General features: G+C 41.3%; 1 protein-coding gene across 2 annotated transcripts; it reads left to right on the top strand.

Annotated features, from left to right (window-relative positions):
• The first annotated feature begins 137 nt into the window (after nucleotides 1-137).
• Nucleotides 138-19,633, top strand: LOC129523352 (ATPase PAAT-like). 2 transcript variants are annotated; one of them, XR_008667099.1, is made up of 7 exons: nucleotides 138-539; nucleotides 1,202-1,405; nucleotides 2,554-2,623; nucleotides 6,748-6,954; nucleotides 11,327-11,781; nucleotides 16,243-16,397; nucleotides 16,927-17,042. XR_008667099.1 is itself a non-coding variant. In XM_055346161.1 (6 exons), the coding sequence occupies exons 1-6, from the start codon at nucleotides 376-378 to the stop codon at nucleotides 17,159-17,161; spliced, it is 1,335 nt and encodes a 444-aa protein (XP_055202136.1). In that variant the 5' UTR covers nucleotides 143-375; the 3' UTR covers nucleotides 17,162-19,633. The 2 variants fall into 2 exon arrangements, 1 of the variants encoding a protein (XP_055202136.1); XM_055346161.1 differs by lacking the exon at nucleotides 16,243-16,397 and having other exon boundaries at nucleotides 143-539; nucleotides 16,927-19,633.
• Nucleotides 19,634-20,389: the final 756 nt, after the last annotated feature.

Genomic DNA, 20,389 nt, shown 5'->3' with positions numbered 1-20,389 from the left:
ACCGTCGTCCACGCCGCCCGCTCGCTCCGCCCGCCCACGTGCTAAAACCGCCCGCGCCGCGCCGCGCCGCGCCGCGCCGCGCCGCGCCTGCGCACAGCTGCCTCCGGGCCCAGGTGCCGCCGGGCGCATGCTCCGACCCGGGCTCTCCCCCGCCCGCCGGCCGCGGGGCTAGAAGCGCCGGGCCCAGGGCTGCCGGCGCGCGCATGCGCGTCTCCGCTACGCGGCTTTCCTCCCCTCGGGACCAGGAGCCCGGGCCTCGGGTGTGAAGCCCGCGGCGCCGGAAGTGGCCGTGCTCCTCCGCCTCGCCTCGGCCCTGGCGGAAACTGACGCCCTGGAAGAGAGGTTCCGGGGTTGGCCGGGGCTGGCGGCGGCGGGATGGAGAGCGGGGCCGAGGACGCGGGGCTGAGCCGCCGCCCGGTGCTGGCCTCCTCCTGGGATGCCGCCTGCGGAGCCCTGGCCCGGAGCCTCCGTCTCACCCGCGCTGACCTCGGCGCCCGGGAGCTGGACTGGGACGAGCTGCTGGCGCCGCCTGCCGCGGGGTGCGTGGGGCCGGCGGGGCCTGGGGCGGCGGCTGCGGGTGGTCGTGCCCCGGGGGAGCGGGGAGGGCAGGTGGGGGCGGAGGGGGAGGGGGAGGGGGAGCGGGGAGGGCAGGTGGCGGGACGGGAGGGGGGAGCGGGGAGGGCAGGTGGGGGCGGAGGAGGAGGGGGGAGCGGGGAAGGCAGGTGGGGCAGGGGGATAGGGGGAGGGCAGGTGGGGCGGGGAGGAGGAGCGGCGAGGGCAAATGGGGGCGGCGGGGGAGGGGGGAAAGGGGGAGGGGGCGGGGAGGCGGGGGGAGAGGAGTGGAGACGGGGGTTGGGCGAGCAGGGAGGGCAGGTGGGGGGGAGGGGGACGAGGAGACGGGACGGGGAGGGCAGGCGGGGGGCGGAGGGGGAGGGCCGGTGGGGGCCGTGCGGGGGGAGGGGGAGGGGAGGGGAGGGGAGGGCGGGGTCCCTCTCCGGGGCGCACGGGGAGGCGCCCGGGGAACTTGCTGTGTGGAAATGCGGGGGCCCGCGGGGGTCGCGCCCTGGAGTCCGCGGGTGCTGGGGGCGGGGCCCCAGGGCTCAGGGGAAGGGGTGAGTCAGGAGGACCCGCGGCCTCCCGAGAGCTCGCGAGCGGTGCGGACGACTGGCCCCAGCAACGCGTTGGGCGCTGCTCTTTGCAGCCGGGAGCTGGTGGTTTTGAGGACAAGCCCGAGCAGCCCCGACGAAAAGCCCTGCTTCCTTTACCTGCGATGTGACCCTAGAGCAGGTGAAGAAATCGCTTCTGTTGGCGTTTTAAGTTCAGCAAGAAACTTGGAAGTGTACGTGGGAGAGGAGTACTGTGGCACCAGCAGGGGCAAGAGTGTGTGCGGTGACCTGGACGGCAGGTGGGTGACAGGCCGCTACAGGTGTCGTCCCCAAGCCCTGTGACCTCCCTCAGCTTTGCTGGTACTCAGGACTCCCTGAGCTTGATGCCAGACGCCGCCGGGGGGGGGGGGGGGGGGGGGGGGGGGATACAAACATAGCAGCGGGGGTAGAAGCTTCTCGCTCCTGCGGGTGTTTGAGACAGTCTGGGTCAGCTTTCTCCTGGGTATAAACGTGCGGACCTGGAGCCGGTGGAGGGAGGTGCCTGGGTGGAGGGTCCTACTAGTTAGTCCCACTGTACGTACTGCACAGACTATCATGCATAGTCCTTATTCCTGCTTCTTGGCTTTCTCCATGAACACAATGGTCTGTTTCCCAAAGGTAATTTGGCAGTTAGTCTGGAACGTTGAACACATTTTTCTGGAGGAAAGTCCATTACAGATGGTGCACAGCCTCAAGACTGTGCCACACCCGCCTATGTAACCCACAATTCAGCCTGTTACGGTTGGATGTTTCTCTAGGTTCTTTTTTTTTTTTAAAGTTTTTTTTTAATTTTATTTATTTATGATAGTCACAGAGAGAGAGAGAGAGAGGCAGAGACACAGGCAGAGGGAGAAGCAGGCTCCATGCACCGAGAGCCCGACGTGGGATTCGATCCCGGGTCTCCAGGATCGTGCCCTGGGCCAAAGGCAGGCGCCAAACCGCTGCGCTACCCAGGGATCCCATCTCTAGGTTCTTGTACAAAGACTCGACTGTAATTGAATCTCAGGATTTAAGTAATGGCTTAGAAACAATTTTAAAAAATGTATTGTTTGAGTGTAGTTGACATACAACATTACATCAGTTTCGGGTACACAACATAGTGATTCAACATCTTTATAGGTTAGCTTACGTTCACCACAAGTATAACTACATCTGTTACCATACGATGCTATTACGCTATCATTGACTGTATTCTCTATACTGTACATTTTATTCCAGCGATTTCTTCCCATAACTGGAAGCCTGTGTCTCCTACTCCTCTTCATCTCTTTTGCCCATCCCTCTGGCAACCACCAGTTTGTTTTCTGTATTTTTAGCTGATTTTGCTGTTTCTTTGTTTATTCATATGAAACAATTTTTAAATGTAACTATTAATAATAGTAAAAGTTAAATTCCATTTTATTTTTAGGGAGCACGAAATTATTTTCTATATGAAATATTTAAAATTGGAGTCCTGTAGTCATGCTTGTAAAATAAAGGTAAGTCATCACTAGATTTTAACTAATTTGACGGTTGCAAATGTTTTTGTATGATCTGTAGTTGTTTTGGTTCTGTAATATGGTTAGTCCAACTTTGTTCCTCATTATTTTTATATAAAAATATGATGTCATGAAAACTCTAAGTCGTTTTGGCTTTATTATATCTAGAAAGAAGGGATTTAGGGAACTTATAGAGAAGAACATCCAAGAGTTAAAGAGATTTGGACTTATATCTTAAAAATATCATAGAGGTGAACTTGAGTGATATAACTAGCACCAAGAGAAAAGTTACTAAGCTGGAAGGCATAGGCCCAGGATATTCCTCCTGTTTTGTTGCCTAGTTGGGTGGACCTTGGGCAAATCTGTTTCTTTTGAACTACTTCATGGATAAATTAGAGGACTCCTCCCCACCCCCAAAAAAATATTGATATATACATGAATGTTCATCCATCATTCCTAATAGCCAAAAGGTTACAAAGAAAACAACTGTCCATCACTGAATATGTCAACAAAATATGGTATGCCCACACAAAAGAAAATTGTTCAGCATAAAAAGCATATAGAAACACAAATGAACCTTGAAATACACTGTGCGAAAGAAGTTGGGATCACATATTGTATGATTCTGTGTGTGTATGCGTATGTAAGGTCCAGAATAGGCAAATCCATAGAGACTGGAAGCAGATTAGTTATTGTCTAGGGCTAAGAGGATTGGTGGGATGGGGAGTGACTGCCAGTGGGTATAGGGTTACTTTTTGGGATATAAAATTACAATAGCTAGCACCAAAAACCATAAGATAGCTAGGAATAAGCCTAACCAAAGAGGTAAAAGAGATCTATATTCTGAAAACTATAGAAAACTTAAGGAAATTGAAAAGCACACACAGAAATTGAAAAACAATCCATGCTCATGGACTAGAACAAACATTGTTAAAATGTCTATAGTACCCAAGGATTCTATATATTTAATGCAATCCCTGTCAAAATACCAGGAGCATTTTTCACAGAGCTGGAACAAATAGTCCTAAAATTTGTATGGAACCACAGAAGACCCCAAGTTGTAAAAACAATCCTGAAAAAGAAAAGCAAAGCTGGAGGCATCACAATCCTGTAGTCATCAAGACAGTATGGTACTGGCACAAAAACAGACACGTAGATCCGTGGAACAGAATAGAAAACCCAGAAATTGACCCATGATTATGTGGTCAACTAATCTTCAGCAAAGCAGGAAAAACGTCCAGTGGAAAAAAGTCTGATCTTGCTGGGAAAATTGGACAGCAACACGTAGAAGAATGAATCTGGACCATTGTCTTAACGCCATATACAAAAGTCAATTCAAAATGGACGAAAGACCTAAATGTGAGACAGGAAACCATCAAAGTGCTAGAGAACAGAGGCAGCGGCTATTGGTACTATTGAACTATTGGTACTTCATCAAGATAAAAAGTTTCTGCACAGTGAAGGAAACAAGACTAGAAGGCAGCCTCTGGAATGGGAGAAGATATTTTCAAATAACATCTGATAAAGAATATCTAAAATCCTTAAACAACTTAACAAAGTCAACACCCCCAAAAATAATTCAATTAAGAAATGGGCAGAAGACATGAATAGACATTTTCCAAAGAAGACATCCATATGGGAAACAGACCTATGAAAAGATGCTCAACATCACTCATCATCAGGGAAATGCAAATCAAAAACACGATGAGATATCACCAAACGTGTCAGAATGGCTAAAATTAACACAAGAAACAAGGGGTGTTGATGAGGATGCAGAGAAAGGGGAACTCCTTGCACTGTGGGTGGGAATGCAAACTGGTGCAGCCACTCTGGAAAACAGTATGGAGGTTCCTCAAAAAGTTAAAAATACAGATACCCTATAATCCAGCAATTGCACTACGAGATATTTACCCAAAGGATACAAAAATACAGATTTGAAGGGGTACATGCACCCTGATGATTATAGCAGCATTTTCAACAATAGCCAAACTGGAAAGAGCCCAATGATCATCGGCTGATGAACAGTTAAAGAAGATGTGGTATAAATATATATACAATGGAGGATTAATCAACCATCAAAACAAATGAAATCTTGCCATTTGTAACAACGTGGATGGAGCTAGAGTATATTACATTAAATGAAATAAGTCTTGGCAGAGAAAGACAAATTCCGTACGATTTCACTTATGTGTGGAATTTAAGAAAGAAAACAGGTGAACATATGTGGAGGATGGGGAGAAGAGAGAGGGAAAGAAACCAAAAAGCGACTCTTAAAGGTGAAGAACAAACAGGATTGCTGGAGGAGGTGGGGGGGGATGGGCATTAAGGAGGGCAGTTGTTCTCATGAGCACTGAGTATTTTGTGTAAGGGATGAATCACTGAATTCTGTTCCTGAAACCAGTGTTGCACTGCATGTTAACTAGAATGTAAGTAAAAAATCTGAAAAGAAAAAAATATAGCAAAATTGCAATGGCCACACAACTCTGTGAATATATTAAAATCCACTGAATTATATACTTTAAATCATTTTTTTTGGCATGTGAATTATATCTCAATAAAGCTATTTTTAAATTTTTTAAAAGGAAATAAATCTTTGCTAACTTTTTATCTCAACATTACTTTATACAGGTTATATTGTTTAGAATAAGAAATGATAAGTAATTTCATAGCCTGGTAGCAAATTTACAGAACTGTTTATTCCAAGACATGTTTTATGCAATATATATTAATAGTTTCCAAATTTACTTTAATGAAGTGTTTCATTCAAATACTCAAGTATTTGAATGCCTACTGAGGCTAGATATATGATTAGGCATGTAGGAACTAGCAGTAATAAAATGACTGCCCTCATGTTGCTGACATTCTAGTGTGATGAAGTAGATAATCTGACTCAATGAGTAAACTACGTCCCATATTCAGTGGTGGGGCAATGGGGATGAAAAAGCAGAAAGTAGGTAGTAGGGAGGTTAGAAGGTAGGTATATAAATTGAATGCGGAGTTCCTTAATTATTGAGGACCATCACCTCTTTGGTGCCACACTCAAAGAGTTCTTGCATCATGTGTTCTGACCTGTGTTGTCATATTATATATGTTTTTTTGTGTGTCTCTGAAGGTGTGTTTTTGTTAACTGTTTATGGAAGTTCTATGGGAGTGCTAAGGGGAGTCTCATTAGAGAAATCCTAGGCCCACTAAAGCTTATTCTGGGTCAGTAGTATATGAAAGCTAATAGTTACCCATCTTTTTCTTTTTTTTTTTTTTGAGCACTTAGTTGTAGGTACTGGGAATTTTAACACCTAATCTTCATAACAACCATGTAAAAATAATTGTTACTACTCTCCTTATTTTATTCTTGACTCGGGTTTTTGGCCTTTCCCAGGGACACACAGGCTTTAAGTAGAGACATCACGGACCCTGTCTGATTCTAAATCCTGTTCCTTTCCACTTTGCTACCTTGTTGTCCATGTCACACAAGATATGTCTTTTGGTTCAGAAACCTGGATGATGAAATAAGGCAGCATACAGCCTTGGGCAAGCCACTGCTATAGAAGCCCAAGAACTAGGTTCCAAGCTTGACATTTCCCAATTTGGATAGTCCTTTGACAAATTAGAAAATCACCCCTAACCTCATCTTCACACATCTATGTGTGAACCAGCTGGTTATGTTAGACCATTCTGAATTTCTTTTACAATTCTAAATTCTAAAAGTTGGCTTATTTTTAGTATTTTAGTAAATACTTGGACGTGCTTTTGTAAAACCTTCTTTTGTATTAAATAATATAGCTAACTGTGCTGTGTTAGGTTCTCAGATTGGTATAGCTTATTTTTATTCATTAATTTAAGTGAATGAAACTTTATTGGAGCCCCTCCTGTATATCTGCATATTTTTCACTTTGAAATGATATTCTTTTTTTTTATATTCTTTTATATAAAAAGTTCTTATGAGCCTCATAGTAAATTAGAAGTGCTGATCATTACAATTTTCAGGAAAACTTAAAATTGAAAATGTATTTAAAGTTTGTTTGTGTTCCTAAATACATTATTATTGCTAGTTGATACAGAAAAGTGACCTTAAATAGTGATTATTGTTTAATATCATTTTCTGGAACTCTTTTGTGTTATAATAGTTGCTCTCCTTTGGTGAAAAGCAGTGTGTGTTCATCAGTAAAGTTGTGGTACAATTGAGGCGGGTTTCAGCAAATTCTTCAACAAGCTCTCCTGCTCTAGGATCAAGGATAGACCTGCAGAGGGTCCAAACTCTCATGGAGGCCATGGGGTCAAAGTTGTCACCTGGCGCTCAGCAATTGATGAATATGGTTCGATTTCAGCAGCAGGTAGGTAGAGATGGATTCTCTCCAGGTACTATTAAAAATTTCAAAATGACAGCTTTTTATAAGTAGGTCAAACTAATTGACCTTTGAACTTTTACATTGATTTGTTTTTTATCTTTATTTGCTTTTGTAAACTAGCATTTTGTAGAATTTCTCTAATGCAAAATATCTTATTACAGATCTTCACAATTTTCCATGTATTTACTTATTAATTCAGCAAATATTTATTGAGCACCTTTTTGGTAAATAAGGCAATGTTTTGAGAACTTTAGAAAGTTCAAAGGTCAATTAGTTTATAGCCTATCTTTAAGTGTCTTTGTAGTTTCCTTTTATCTAGGCCTTTAAGGAAGAAGGACAGGACTGAGCAAGTAAATTTGGAGGGATGCAATTTGAGAGCGAGAAAATAGCATTGTGTAACCCTTTAGTGCTAGAAGGAACAGTATATACCTAGGAAATGCCCAGAATGCCCAGTTCACTTCCTGGGGTGAAGAAGTAATAGGAGGAGTTTAGCTTGGGGCTGGAACACAGAGGGCTTTGAATGTTATTTTAAGAGTTCATATATGGTTGTGCCTACATTTTGAGATATTCTAACCCAGCATTACTGCATAAGAGGAATAATTAGGAGCAGTGAATCAGTAGGATGGGAGACTCCAGGGGGAGCAGCTACATGTCTCTTCCCTCATCCAGATAAGAGTTAAGGATGGTCTAAAATTGAATATGTAATAACCTGATACTGGATCATGACACATTACCTCTTTGGTGCCACACTCAGAGTTCTTGCATCATGTGTTCTGACCTGTGTTGTCATATTACATACGGTTTTGTGTGTGTCTCTAAAGGTAAGTGTGTTTTTGTTAACTGTTTATGGAAGTTCTATGGGAGTGCTATAGTGATGGTGCCATCAACACTGGAAACTAACTTGATACTGGTATTGCCAGAGAAGAATAAAGGTGACATTGAGGTTTTGAAGATGGTGATACCAACAATATAAATGGAAACCAGGGGAGGAGACTGCTTGGGAAAAAGGGTGTTTGATTTTGGGAATATTGCGTGGTAGATATGAACCAAATAGTGCTTGAGATGATGCTGCAAGCATTTGGAAGCACTGGTCAGGGTGGGGAGTGGAGAAGCAGAAGGGAGGTTTGAGAGATGTATCCCCAGTAGAGGGCAGGGAAGGTAGTGAAGGGAGAGCCGGAGCCAGGAAGAAAGGTTCATGGGGGAGTCACTATGTTTGGTCACTATATAGGAAGTGGGAAAAGGACCAGAACAGCCCAAGACAACAGTGTGACCAAGTAGCACCAGGGGGGATCTGATCTCAGAAGACCTGACTGCAGGTTGTGGTGCTGACGTTAGTAGTTGTGTTATTTGGCATTGCTTCATCTTTTTGAGGTAAGTTTCCTTGTGTTTAAAATCTAAACGATAATACTGCTAGGATCATAGGATTAATGGGAAAATTTGAAAGAAATGTTGCTTTTGGGTTGCTTGTGTTCTTAAAAGTTTTGTTGAAGATTTTTCTTATTCTGTTTGAAGTTGAAATTTGTGGGCTCTGATTTGGTTTTACTTTACAATTTAGAAAAATTCAATAGGAATTCTGTATCAAAGTGCCTAGCCTATAGCATTCATTTAATGCTGCCTGAATGGAAGGATGCACCCCATTTTTCTCAAAGAAAACATACCCAGTTATGCAGGATTTACATTGTTTACTTTTTTGACCTTTAAAATACAAATATCTTTTTTCCTTGCTTTTTCAAGGTGATAGATACATAAACTTCTTATAATAAAAGTTAGACAATCCTTTCAGATATCTGAAGAAAAATTCAGAAATAAACACTTAATTTTTCACAAGTCTGGGGGTAAGTGTGCACATATATAAAATTATGTATATACACATACACATAGTTCTTTACATATTCGTGTATAGGTGTATGGACATAATTCTGCATGAATTATGCTTTTATATTCTTTTAAGCTTTTATGCTCTTATGGTCTTTTAAGCTACTCTGTGCTTTTTATATAACGTGACAAATTCTAAGCAATACATACATATAAATTATTTTATATATATTGCTCTGCCTACTTTTAAAAGCGTTTGGTGGACCTTGCAAGGCAACATATGACAGCACAAGAAAATTAAGAATAGACTTACCTATGAATTCCTTGATATTTAATACAAAGAGGAAAATGAAATTACCTTAAGAGCTCTCATCTGAGAAAAATATGACTAATTTTTATAATAGTGAATTTCTAATCAAAATTTGTTATATTAGAAAACTTCATATAGCAAATAGCTTATCTGCATTTAGATTTTTTAAATTAAAATTTTTGCCAAATTAATTCTCATACACAATTTTGACATTGATTTCTTGCTGTTTATGCAGAATTTTCAATTTTCTGGGGCACTTGAGTGGTTCAGTCTGTTAAACATCCGACTTTTGATTTCGGTTCAAGTCATGATCTCCAGGTTGTAAGATTGAGCCCCTATGTGGGGCTCCATGCTGTTGGGATTCTTTGACTCTCTCACTCTCTCTTCCCCCCCTTCCCCCCTCATTCATGCACTTTCTCTCTAAAGATAAAATTAAATTTAAAAAAATAATTTTCAATTTTCTGTCATTAAGGTTTTTCTGGACTATTGTACTACTACCAAAAATAATTTAGTTTTGTCATCATGAATAAGGCTCCTTTCTACCAAAGGAGACTATTTAATTTTAAAATTTTGTATATAATTATTTGTGTATTTTATATATACATATAAATTATATAGTTGTTTGCAGTCCAAGGTTTATCCAGAACTTGCATTCAATAGAAGATAACATTTCTTTATAAAGAGTATTCCTCCAAAGTATGATTCAGTAAAAGAAATTTCATGGAGACCTTTCAATTCCTACCCCACCAACTTCCCTGGCTTTCATTATTCCCCTTTTCTCCTTTATTTTTCCTTAAAGTATTTATCCCATCTCCATCCACATGATATATTGCCTGTCTTCCTACTTTCCTTCCTTCCTTCCTTCCTTCCTTCCTTCCTTCCTTCCTTCCTTCCTTCCTTCCTTCCTTCCTTCCTTCCATTGTTTCCTATTCCTGTGTTGGTTCCACATATTGGTGATTTTCATTTGTTTTGTTTACTCACTTATTTCCTATACCGGAAACACAGAGCAGATTTCTGGTAAATATTTGTTGACTGAGTTTTGGGTTGGTTTGATCCAGGAATCATTTTTTAGAGTGTGTAGACAATGTACATATTGAGTTTCTTTAGCTAACCTTTATAATACTTTTCTCAGTCTCTTTCAGTAGGTGTTGATCAACAGTAAGGATGCAATGGCATCTTCCAATTAAAATCTCTAATAGAGTTTTGTGTTTCCAATTTAGGATGTAGGTCTATAACCTAACAGTTTAGTGGACTAGAAGTAGTTTTGCTTTTTTCTTGTGGAAAAATTGAAAAGCATAGCAAGGAGCATTGCAAGAATGTGCCCCTGTATGGGAGACCATGTAACCCCATCACAGAAGTGAGCCAGAATATTGTCATGAAATAATAGAGTATTGCCAATTCAGTTGAGGCCATAAAACATAATCTGTTATCCTACAAATCATTAAAGCAGACATAGCCAAAAGTTGGCTTATTGTCATGCAGATGTCACAAATATACTGATGAAGCATCAGACTTCTAGTATATAAGTTATCTGGTGTATCTTCCATGATAAGCTAGTTATAAAACATTTCCTTAGGGATCCCTGGGTGGCTCAGTGGTTTAGCACCTGCCTTTGGCCCAGGGCCTGATCCTGGGGTCCCGGGATCGAGTCCCACGTCGGGCTCCCTGCATGGAGCCTGCTTCTCCCTCTGCCTGTGTCTCTGCCTCTCTCTGTGTCTCTGTCATGAATAAATAAATAAAATCTTTAAAAAAAAATTTCCTTAGATTAGCTTATATATGAATCTTGATGGATGATATTTAATTCTAAGAAAATCATCAATTACTGTTACTCAGTTGATAGTACTAGATTTAATTAGCATAAATTAAGGAGGCCTTTGTAGTGGAGACATTAATGCTAATGCAGTTTTACTAAGCATGCTAACATTTAATATTTCCTTTAGGAAAAACTATAGTGAAATCATTAAAAGCCTTGACTCTGGAGTTAGGTGGCCTGGGTTCATGTCCCAGTTCTGCCACTTACTAGTTGTGTTACCTTCGCCCCGTTACCTTTAGCCCTTGTTTTACCTTAACCTTGATCTCCTCAATTTAGGATTGGGGTAGTAATCTAATAGCATCCTTCCTATGGATGCTTTGAGGACTGGATGAAAGAATGCACCTTGCCTGACTTATAGCAATTACCCCCAGAGTTAGCTGTCATTACTATCAATAGTAACGTGGATTTATTTACCTTAGAATTGTGTTCCCATTGGAGAGCAGCTTCAGTCGGTTTTGGGAAATCCTGGTTACAAACGCATGATGGACCTGCAGTCGTCATCTGCTTCAGGAACTTTAGACAAGTCACCCTCCACGCCTTTCCCTTTTAGAACTGGATTGACATCCGGATCCCTGGCTGAAGACTTAAAAGCTTATATTGATAAAAGTCTGCAGCCACTTGGTGGAGGAAACATGACAGACCTCAAAGATTATAACGTGGTGCCACAAAACCATTCTCTTCTTGAGAATGACCTCAGAAGTGCAGTTTCTTCTTTCCTACCGAAGAAAGCAAGTGATCACTCAACTCTACCTAACTCTGAGTTGCCGCCTTTTCTCCAGAATCTGTGTAGTCAGGTTAACCATCTCCGTGTGGGACATAACACCAAGTGGCAGGAAAGCATCACTAACGCCAGTGAAGGTGTTGTTGGTGTTGGGTAAGTATTTATTTTGAGACAAACATGGTTTAGATTTCATAGAAGAATCAGTTGTAAGAAAATAGATTTGTTTCACTAACAATTTACTGCCTGAAGCTGTTTCCACAGGTAATCTTTGAAGCTTCCACGTTTTAGCATTAACGCAGTTATAGGGGAAAAATATTCTACAGGGTAGAATGGATCACTTTTGAAGAAGTGCCTAAAACTGAAGGTGTTGGTCACTTCCTAGGCATTTAATGGAAGGAGTACAAGCATCACATAAGGAGTACAAAGTGGTGTGAATGGGGAGGAGCCATAGGAACCATGACAAAATCTGATCTTGTTTGTCCCAGGCTCATTTTGGAGTCATCAAGACATAATGAATAAGCCCTTATCTGCCGATCTCATAATTCCAATTTGGGGGCAGTCTTAGTTTGATTAAAGGGTGGCTGAGTATATTTAGTATGTTTCCCATCCTTTATGTAGATGTGATATGTCAAAATATTGCACTAGACTGAAATTCAGGACTCCAGTCATAGTCCTGGCTTAACTAATTTCCCTTATTGTTTAAACCTTGTGACTTAGATATTTTTCACATGTAAAATGACATTAAATGGTTGAGATTTTCTTTTTTTTTTTTTGGAGATTAATTTATTTATTTTAGAGAGCAAGAAAACACAGGCTTAGGGGGTGCGGGTGAGTTTAAATCTCAAGCCAACTCCACACTAAGCATGGCGTCCACATGGGGCTCCATCTCAGGATCCTGAGATCATGACCTGGGCTGAAATCAAGGGTCAGATGCTTAACCAACTGAGCTATCCAGGCACCCCTGCTTGAAATTTTCTTAAAGTCTCTGATAGGGAAGCCTGGGTGGCTCAGTGGCTGAGCATCTGCCTTTGGCTCGGGTCATGATCCTCGGGTCCTGGGATTGAGTCCCACGTCAGACTCCCTGCAGAAAGCCTGCTTCTCCCCCTGTCTATGTCTCTGCCTCTCTATCTGTGTCTCTCATGAATAAATAAAATCTTTAAAGAAAAAAAAATCTCTGATACAACATTGAAATTTGAGGATTTTAATAAGTTACTGGGAAAAAATAGTTTTTATTCAATAAGGATATTTATTACTTAGTAATATATTTTAGTAAGGATACTCAATAAGGAAAAGTAACTTTAGTCTTCAGTTGTGACAGCTTACGTCAGTGAACTAGCTGGTGTGTGATACAGCAAAACAAAACTACTGAGATTAAAAACTGCTTCTGGGTCCAGCTGAGATTGAATGTCCCCATCCCTCTCAGGTCTGTCATGTAAAGTGAATAAACCTTTTTGAAATTTTAAAGAGAAAGGATGGAAGAGAGTTTTATTCAAGCCCAAAGTAGGATAGCTGCCCTGGATACACAGTCCTCACAAAGAAGAGGATTGGAACAGTGAGAAGGGCGATACTTAGGAAGGGTGATTCGTATTTTTTTCTTCAAGCAAGGAACATGTGTTGCAGGGTGACTGAGACACAAATCATGACAAAGGACATTCCAGAAAGGTACAGATTTTATCATATGTTTTTAGTATGTGTAAGGGTGTATTACATTAATCTTAGGACTAAAGAAGTTTTTTAAATTTTTCTTTATGTTTGGAGTGTTCCTTTTTGATTACTTGTTTTTTTAACAAAGCAGATGGACAATGTGTGCTTGGGGCAGAATTGGGCCTGAGCTTTGAGATTTCACCCAGTCATTTTGACCTTGGTAGAGTGTTAAAGTCAAGCCTTCCTGGAAGCCTAGGAGCAGGGTCATTGAACATTAAAGCTGAAAATTTCTGTTACCAAATCCTCCCTTTTACAAATAGAAAACCATGGATATAATAAACATATAGTGACTGTAAAAGATAGAAGTCAGACGGCTTAGGGACTGTAAGGTATTGTCCCTTAATTCCCAGTTGTCTGAGATTCTTTCTCATCATAAATCAGTGTTGGACTTTGTCAGATATTTTTTCTACATCAGTTTATGTGATCATGAATTTTCTTCTATAGTGTGTTGATATGGTGAATTACATTAATTTTCAAAAACTGAACCAGCCTTACATACCTAGAGTAAATCCTGCTTGGTCATAGAGTATAATTCTTTTTTAAGCATTGCTACATTTAATTTGCTTATATTTGTCAAGTATTCTCATATCTAATTCATGAGAGATAATGATCTGTATTTCCTTTTTCTTACACTGTCTTTGGTTTTATATCAGGGTAATACTAGCTTCCTGAAATGAGTTCTGTGTTTTAGAAGAGATTGATATAAAGTTGCTCTTTTTAAAACTTGTGGTAAAATTCTCCAATGAAACCAACTGGCTTGAATGTTTCTTTCTTGGGAACTTTTTAATTACAAATTCGATTTCTAACAGTGAAGTTGTCAGTTCTCCAACTGATATGCAGGCCTAAAGTAGAGATTATTATGTGGCACAGCGGTTTGGCGCCTGCCTTTGGCCCAGGGCGCGATTCTGGAGACCCTGGATCGAATCCCACGTCGGGCTCCCGGTGCATGGAGCCTGCTTCTCCCTCTGCCTATGTCTCTGCCTCTTTCTCTCTCTCTGTGTGACTATCATAAAATAAAATAAATAAAAAATTTAAAAACAATCTTTAAAAACAAAAACACAAAGCTATAAAACTTCCCCAGTAATATATAGGAGAACATTTGGGGACCTAAGACTAGGAAAAGACCCTTACATGATTCCAGAATCATAGTAATGCTAGCATCAATACTAGATCCTTCAAAATATAAAACTTCTGCCTGTGAAAGACCCTGTTAGAGGATTAAAATACAGATACAAACTGGGAGAAAATATTCAAGTCACAAATTTAACAAATGACCTACATTTCTGTAGCTCCCAAAATTCACATTAGAAGAAAATTCAATTAGAGGATGGGCTACTGAGACATTTTACCAAAAAAGGCACACAGATCAAATAAGCAAATGAAGAGATGATCATCACTGACCTCATGGCTCCCAGGGAAATGAATATCAAAACCATAAGATACTACTACATGGTTATTTGAAGGCTAAAGTAAAAACAGAAAATGGTAGCAATACCAGATGCTGCTGAGGATATGGAGAAACTGGATCTCTTCTATATTGCTGGTGGGGGCGTAGAATGCTATAGCCAGTGTAAGCAACACTTTGGCAGTTTCTTGAAAACTAAACATAACAGTTAATGTGTGATCCGGCAATCCAACTCCTGAGCCTTTGTCCCAGAAAAATGAAAACTTCTGTCCACACAAGGAACTGCCCAGTTCTTCATGCAAAGCCTTATTTCTATGTAATAGCCCCAAACTGGAAACAACCAAAATGTCTTAAAATACGTGAAGAGTTAAAACAAACTGTGGTATGTCCATATCACGGGATGCTAATCAACAAAAAGGAACCATTGACCCACACAGTAATAATTTGGATGGTTCCCAAGAACATTATGCTGAATGACCAAAGAGAATCTCAGGTGGTCACATACTATATCATTGCCTTTGCACAATATTCCCAACTAAAGTGGTAGAGATGGAGACCATTGGTGGTTGCCAGGTGTTAGGGATGGAGAGCGTTAGTGGAGTGGCTGTGACAGTCGGGGTGGCAGGAGGGAGATCCTTGTAGGAAAGGAGGAGTTGTGCATCTCAGCTGCGGTGATGTTCACGTGACTGTGTGTACGTGGGAGAGGGTAGCATACACACACTGCCAACATGAGTTTTCTGGTTTTGTGTTCTGCCAGAGTTAGGTGAGGTGGGACCATTGGGACCATTGGGTGAGGGTACTGGGAACTCTAGCATCTTTACAACTTCCTGTGACTCTAGTTACTTGGAAAAAAGCAGTTAAAAAAAAAAACCCTTATATATACTGGAATGAGGCTGTCAAACTTTTTGGTCTTTACACTGAAAAATAATTGAAGCCTCTAAAGAACCTTTATTTATGCAGACTATATAAAAGGATTCATTTGTTGAAAAATAACAAGTCCATTATATAGGAACATAACAGTTTTTATGAAAAATGTTTTCTAAGAAGCTTAGGGAGAATGGTATCCTGTGAAATACATAGACTCGATAATAGCTTCTGGTTGCATTCTCAGCTGTATTGCCCCCCCCCCCCAAGCGTGTAGCATCAGTAGCTAGGAAGACACAGAAGTGGAGAGAACAAACGGGGTTAATCTGTGAAGAAAAGATTTATGGAAAGTCTAAGAAACAGAAGCATACACAACCAAACCAAAACTTGTGTTAGTCACCTGAGCCGTGACATTACACCTTGGGTAGCCTCTGGAAAATGTCCCTGTATGTTCTTGAGAATCCCGAGGATGAGAGTTCAGATAACATCTTAGTAGTAGCGTGAGCACATTTGCCACTTCATGGAAGCTGAAAAAGTCATGGCGACCCCAGGGTTGTGTGGACCATACTCAGTCACTGCCCTAGTGTTCATTGGTTGTGAACTTGAGAAACTGAGTGCTTTTTACTTTTTTTTTTTTTCAGATTTTATTTATATATGTGTGTAAGTATGTATGAATGAATGAGAGAGGGAGCACGAGCTGGGGGATGGGCAGAAGGAGAAGCAGACCCCCCCTGAGCAGGAACCCTGAGATCATGACTGAGCCAAAGTCTGACACTTACCTGACTCAACCACTCAGGTGCCCCATTCTACTATTTTTATTTCTACTTGCCCATTCCAGTTATACTCATTTTTAAACGTTTTCATATTAGGTTAGAAAAGAATCATCCAGTTATTAAATGAGGTGGTACAAGTGACAAAAGACAAAACTAGTAATTGTAGAGTTGTTGGGGGAAGTTCTTGGAAGACCTACCTGGCGACCTTTAACAACTGGGCGAGATCAGTTTTGAATTGGGGCTCAAAATCCAAAGACCTTTAGTAAAGACTTGTTCTTTGAGGGTAGACATCCTGTCTTCGTTGTTACAGTCTCATTTCAGTTGTATGCTGAGATGTTGAAAGAAAGGTACAGAATGTGCGCTCAGGTCGTGGTTGCCTGTTGCAGATGTATTTTGGCAGCTGGAAATAGGTCATGCGGGGACGGCACAGTTGCCCAGACTGATTTCCGCACGGTACGTTGGCTGCTGGTGTTAGTATAGTTGGGTTGTTTGTGTTATGAGATCAGGGATGACTGTTGTACTGGCCTTTTAATATTTAAAATGTATTTTTAGGATGGAAGAGCAGCCTGTGTGTTCCTACTTGGAAAAGATTCTTACTAAAAACTTGGAACTGATGGAAAAGAGACTCGTAGACTACGTCGACCGGCGACTGTGTAAACTCCAAGAGCACATGGATGCCAAGATTGCTCTGTTAATGGACCTGCTGCAGAGTCCCTACTCCCCACCCCCGGGGACGGCCCTCAGACCCTGTGACTCTGGAGAAAGACTTTCAAATGGAGAAAGATAAGTGCTCAACCTGTACGGTGCGCTACAGATATTTATTACGTATTTATTGCAAAGCCTAAACCCCCAAGGTTCAAAGCCAGTATTTCATGTCATTTGAGGATCATCCTCTCCCTTCCATCAAGTGACCTCCGTGTTCATTTGAACTCTACTTGTTACTGTAAATCCAGTACTGTGCACTAGAATTAACGGGATAGGGTCACCTACTATTTTTGTTTGCAATACTGTTTACTTTTATTTTTCATTTGTATTTACTTTTATTTTTGTTTAAGTGTTTTAACTTTTTAACGATTTGTATTTTAATTCATGAATCTGTTTTATATATGTGTTTAAGTGCTGTTTTAATTTATACAAAGGCCCTATGTTTTAGGTGCGTGAAAAAAGTACAGTGTTTGATATATTTTTGTTTATCTAATTGATTGTTCTTAGAAACCTTAGACTATTTAGGCCTTGCTTGCAACCTTTAATTCCCAGTCACCAAATTACATTTCATATTGTTTATTTCAGATAAAAAATTAACGTGTTTCTGCACCTTTACATCGGGGCCATTAATTTTATGTTCTGTCACATTGAAGCTATACTGTGGGTAGGGGAGAAACATCAAACTGACCCTTTTTTTGTTAAGATTATTACTTTAGATTTTGTGTTTGATGTAAAACAGAAGTTATCTTGTTTCATTTCAGTAAACACAACTTTTTTGAGTTGATAGTGGTTCTTCTTTCCAGAGCCCTTCCCCGGTACGTTTAACATGTGAAGTGCTGAGCCTCTGCATGCAAAGATGAAGGCATATGAATCAAGGAGATTGTGCCTCTGTGGCGGATGTAATTTTCAGAAATTATGACTATTTTATGTGTCTTGAGGGCTGGTATATTTGCATCTAAAAAATAAATGCATGTACTCTGGAAACTATGTGTCTTATATAAATACAAAATTGTTTTGAAGATTTTATTATTTAAGAGAGAGCAAGAGAGCGAGAGAGAGCATGCGCAAGTGCACATGTAGGGGAAGGGGCAGAGGACAGGGAGACACAGACTCCCCACTGAGCAGGGACCCGGACTGGGGGCCTCAATCCCCCGACCCCGGGATCATGACGTGATCCGAAGGCAGACGCTTAACCAAGTGAGCCACCCAGGCGCCCCAGAAATATTTTCATCTAATATTTGTTCAAAATGAAAATGATGTTTTACACTCATTTCATGTTTTGGTGAATATAGTTCTTTAAAGTGAGAACTATTACAGTGTTCATTTATGAATCATTCTGACCTCAGTGACAGGAGGTCTGTATATGACTTTTTTCAAGCTTTTCCTAATTTTATTCACAACCTATGTAGCCAGTAAATAGTATTTCTAACCACAGTCGGAAAATGTGTTGGACTTAAAGCTCAACCCTTCTTTTAATAGCTGTGCAGTTTCTGATAGTTGTGGTCTGTTCTTTGGTTCAGAAATTGCCTCAAAATAGTTACAACTATAACACACAAGGTATGTTTTATAAAATGATTAGAATAATACAATATTCATGACTATAGTACTAGAAATAATTCATATGTGCTTTAATTCCTGATTTTCCATTTAATTTTTCTGTGTTAATGAAGACCTTACATTTTATATGTATTAAAAATTCAGAGGTGTTTATTTTCTTAAAAACTGTTGTGCATAAATGTATGTATTGCTTTATTATTATTTCTGAAAATACTGCCTGAATTTGCTCCGCAGAAGCAGCAGACTATAATACTTACAAACTCTTTATTATTAAGTCTTTTTTTTTCTTGTGAGTTTTCTCCACATATAATAAGCCAAGTCTGCAGAGTAATGTGTGTTCTAATTTCCCCATTTTTACCACTTTGAGCGTCCTTTCGTCTCCTTTCCCATGGAGGCTTGCTGAGGTTTCCATTCCACTTCCATCAGTGGATCGATTGTCAGTGTTTGGGGTGTAGGGCAGAGAGAGTTTATGCCCTGCTGCCCTAGGACTCTTCTTAAGGTGTGGCCACGGAGACTGGCATTGGAGGCTCTTCCTCACTCAACCCCAGCCCAGCTTTCCAGCCTCATCAGCCACCTCCACGTCACCTGCTGTGCCAGCCTGTCCTTTCTTCCCACAGCGCCTCACATTGCTGGTTCCAGCAGAACAGGAATGTTCTCCTCCTCTGGTTCCCACCTCTCCCTACCCTACACTAGCATTCCAGCTCAGCACAGATGCAGCCTTCAGGAAGCCACCCTGGTCCCTCCCCCGGGAAGGAAGCAAGCAGCTGGATGAGTGAAACAGGCAACACAGAAGGCTCTTTTCGGGGCACGGAAAACAGTCTAGGTTGGCTAATGCATAGGATGCAGGTGAGGCCTGGGGAGGGAATGCAGAGGGAAGGCCTGAAAAGGTGGCCTGGCTTTGGCTTTGGAAAAAACCCTGAATGCTCCACTCTGGAGATTTGTCAACACCAAGGAATCAGTGGTTTAAGAGGAGTGACGTGGTCATCTCTAGGCCTCAGAAAGCCAACCAGAGTGGAACTTTGCTCACAAACCCACTTGCAGAATTTCTGGCGTTCTGCTTTGTGCTGCAGCAGAATCTGGGTGCTGTGAATGCAGAACCCCTTAACATGTGATTGCCTGACAAGTTAGGTCAGCATTTCTCATCGTTTGCTCTTCGAACTTTGTCAGAATCACTTGGGGAACTTGTCAAACATGAAGGTTTCTCGAGCCCCATCGCACATCTTCTGAATCAGACCAGAGGGAGAAACGGTCCCTGAACGGGCATTTCAAAGGATCTCAGGGTTATTATAAAACAGGCCAAACCGGGAGAGTCTGCATTGGTCCATAACACAGCACACTCCCAACATGTAGCCATGCGATCAGCCCCATGACCCCTCATCTGGGAGCTGGTCAGAAGGCAAATTCACGGGCTCCATCCCAGAACCAGTGAAGCAGAGTCTTGGGGCGTGGGCAGGAATCTGCTTTCACAGGCTCTCCAGGTGATTCTCATACAAGTTAGAGAACCACTGCTTTAATGAATGGATGTCTCTGAAGAAATAGACCCACAATTTCAAACACCCAAGACAGGTGTCTGTATAACCTTGTATCTGTTGGAGATGCCCTGGACATTTATGTTTAAATGAGAACCAGGAGTTCCAGAATAATAATAGAAGAGGAAGGCAACTCTGACTTCTTGAGAGTCAGAATTTCTGAACCATGAAATGACTCAAATGGAACATAGTTTTTTTTACTGCAGACTTTCCCTAGCAGAGAC

Source organism: Nyctereutes procyonoides, unplaced genomic scaffold (genome assembly GCF_905146905.1).
Source record: "Nyctereutes procyonoides isolate TBG_1078 unplaced genomic scaffold, NYPRO_anot_genome, whole genome shotgun sequence".
Taxonomy (NCBI): domain Eukaryota; kingdom Metazoa; phylum Chordata; class Mammalia; order Carnivora; family Canidae; genus Nyctereutes; species Nyctereutes procyonoides.
The sequence above is the reverse complement of the archived record's forward strand: the minus strand, read 5'-3'. Positions and strand labels throughout refer to the sequence as shown.

Coding starts and splice junctions, on each gene's coding strand:
- LOC129523352 (XM_055346161.1), top strand. CDS start 376: ATGGAGAGCGGGGCCGAGGACGCGGGGCTGAGCCGCCGCCCGGTGCTG. Junction 540..1,201: donor CTGGCGCCGCCTGCCGCGGG/GTGCGTGGGGCC, acceptor TGCTCTTTGCAG/CCGGGAGCTGGTGGTTTTGA. Junction 6,955..11,326: donor TGGTTCGATTTCAGCAGCAG/GTAGGTAGAGAT, acceptor TATTTACCTTAG/AATTGTGTTCCCATTGGAGA.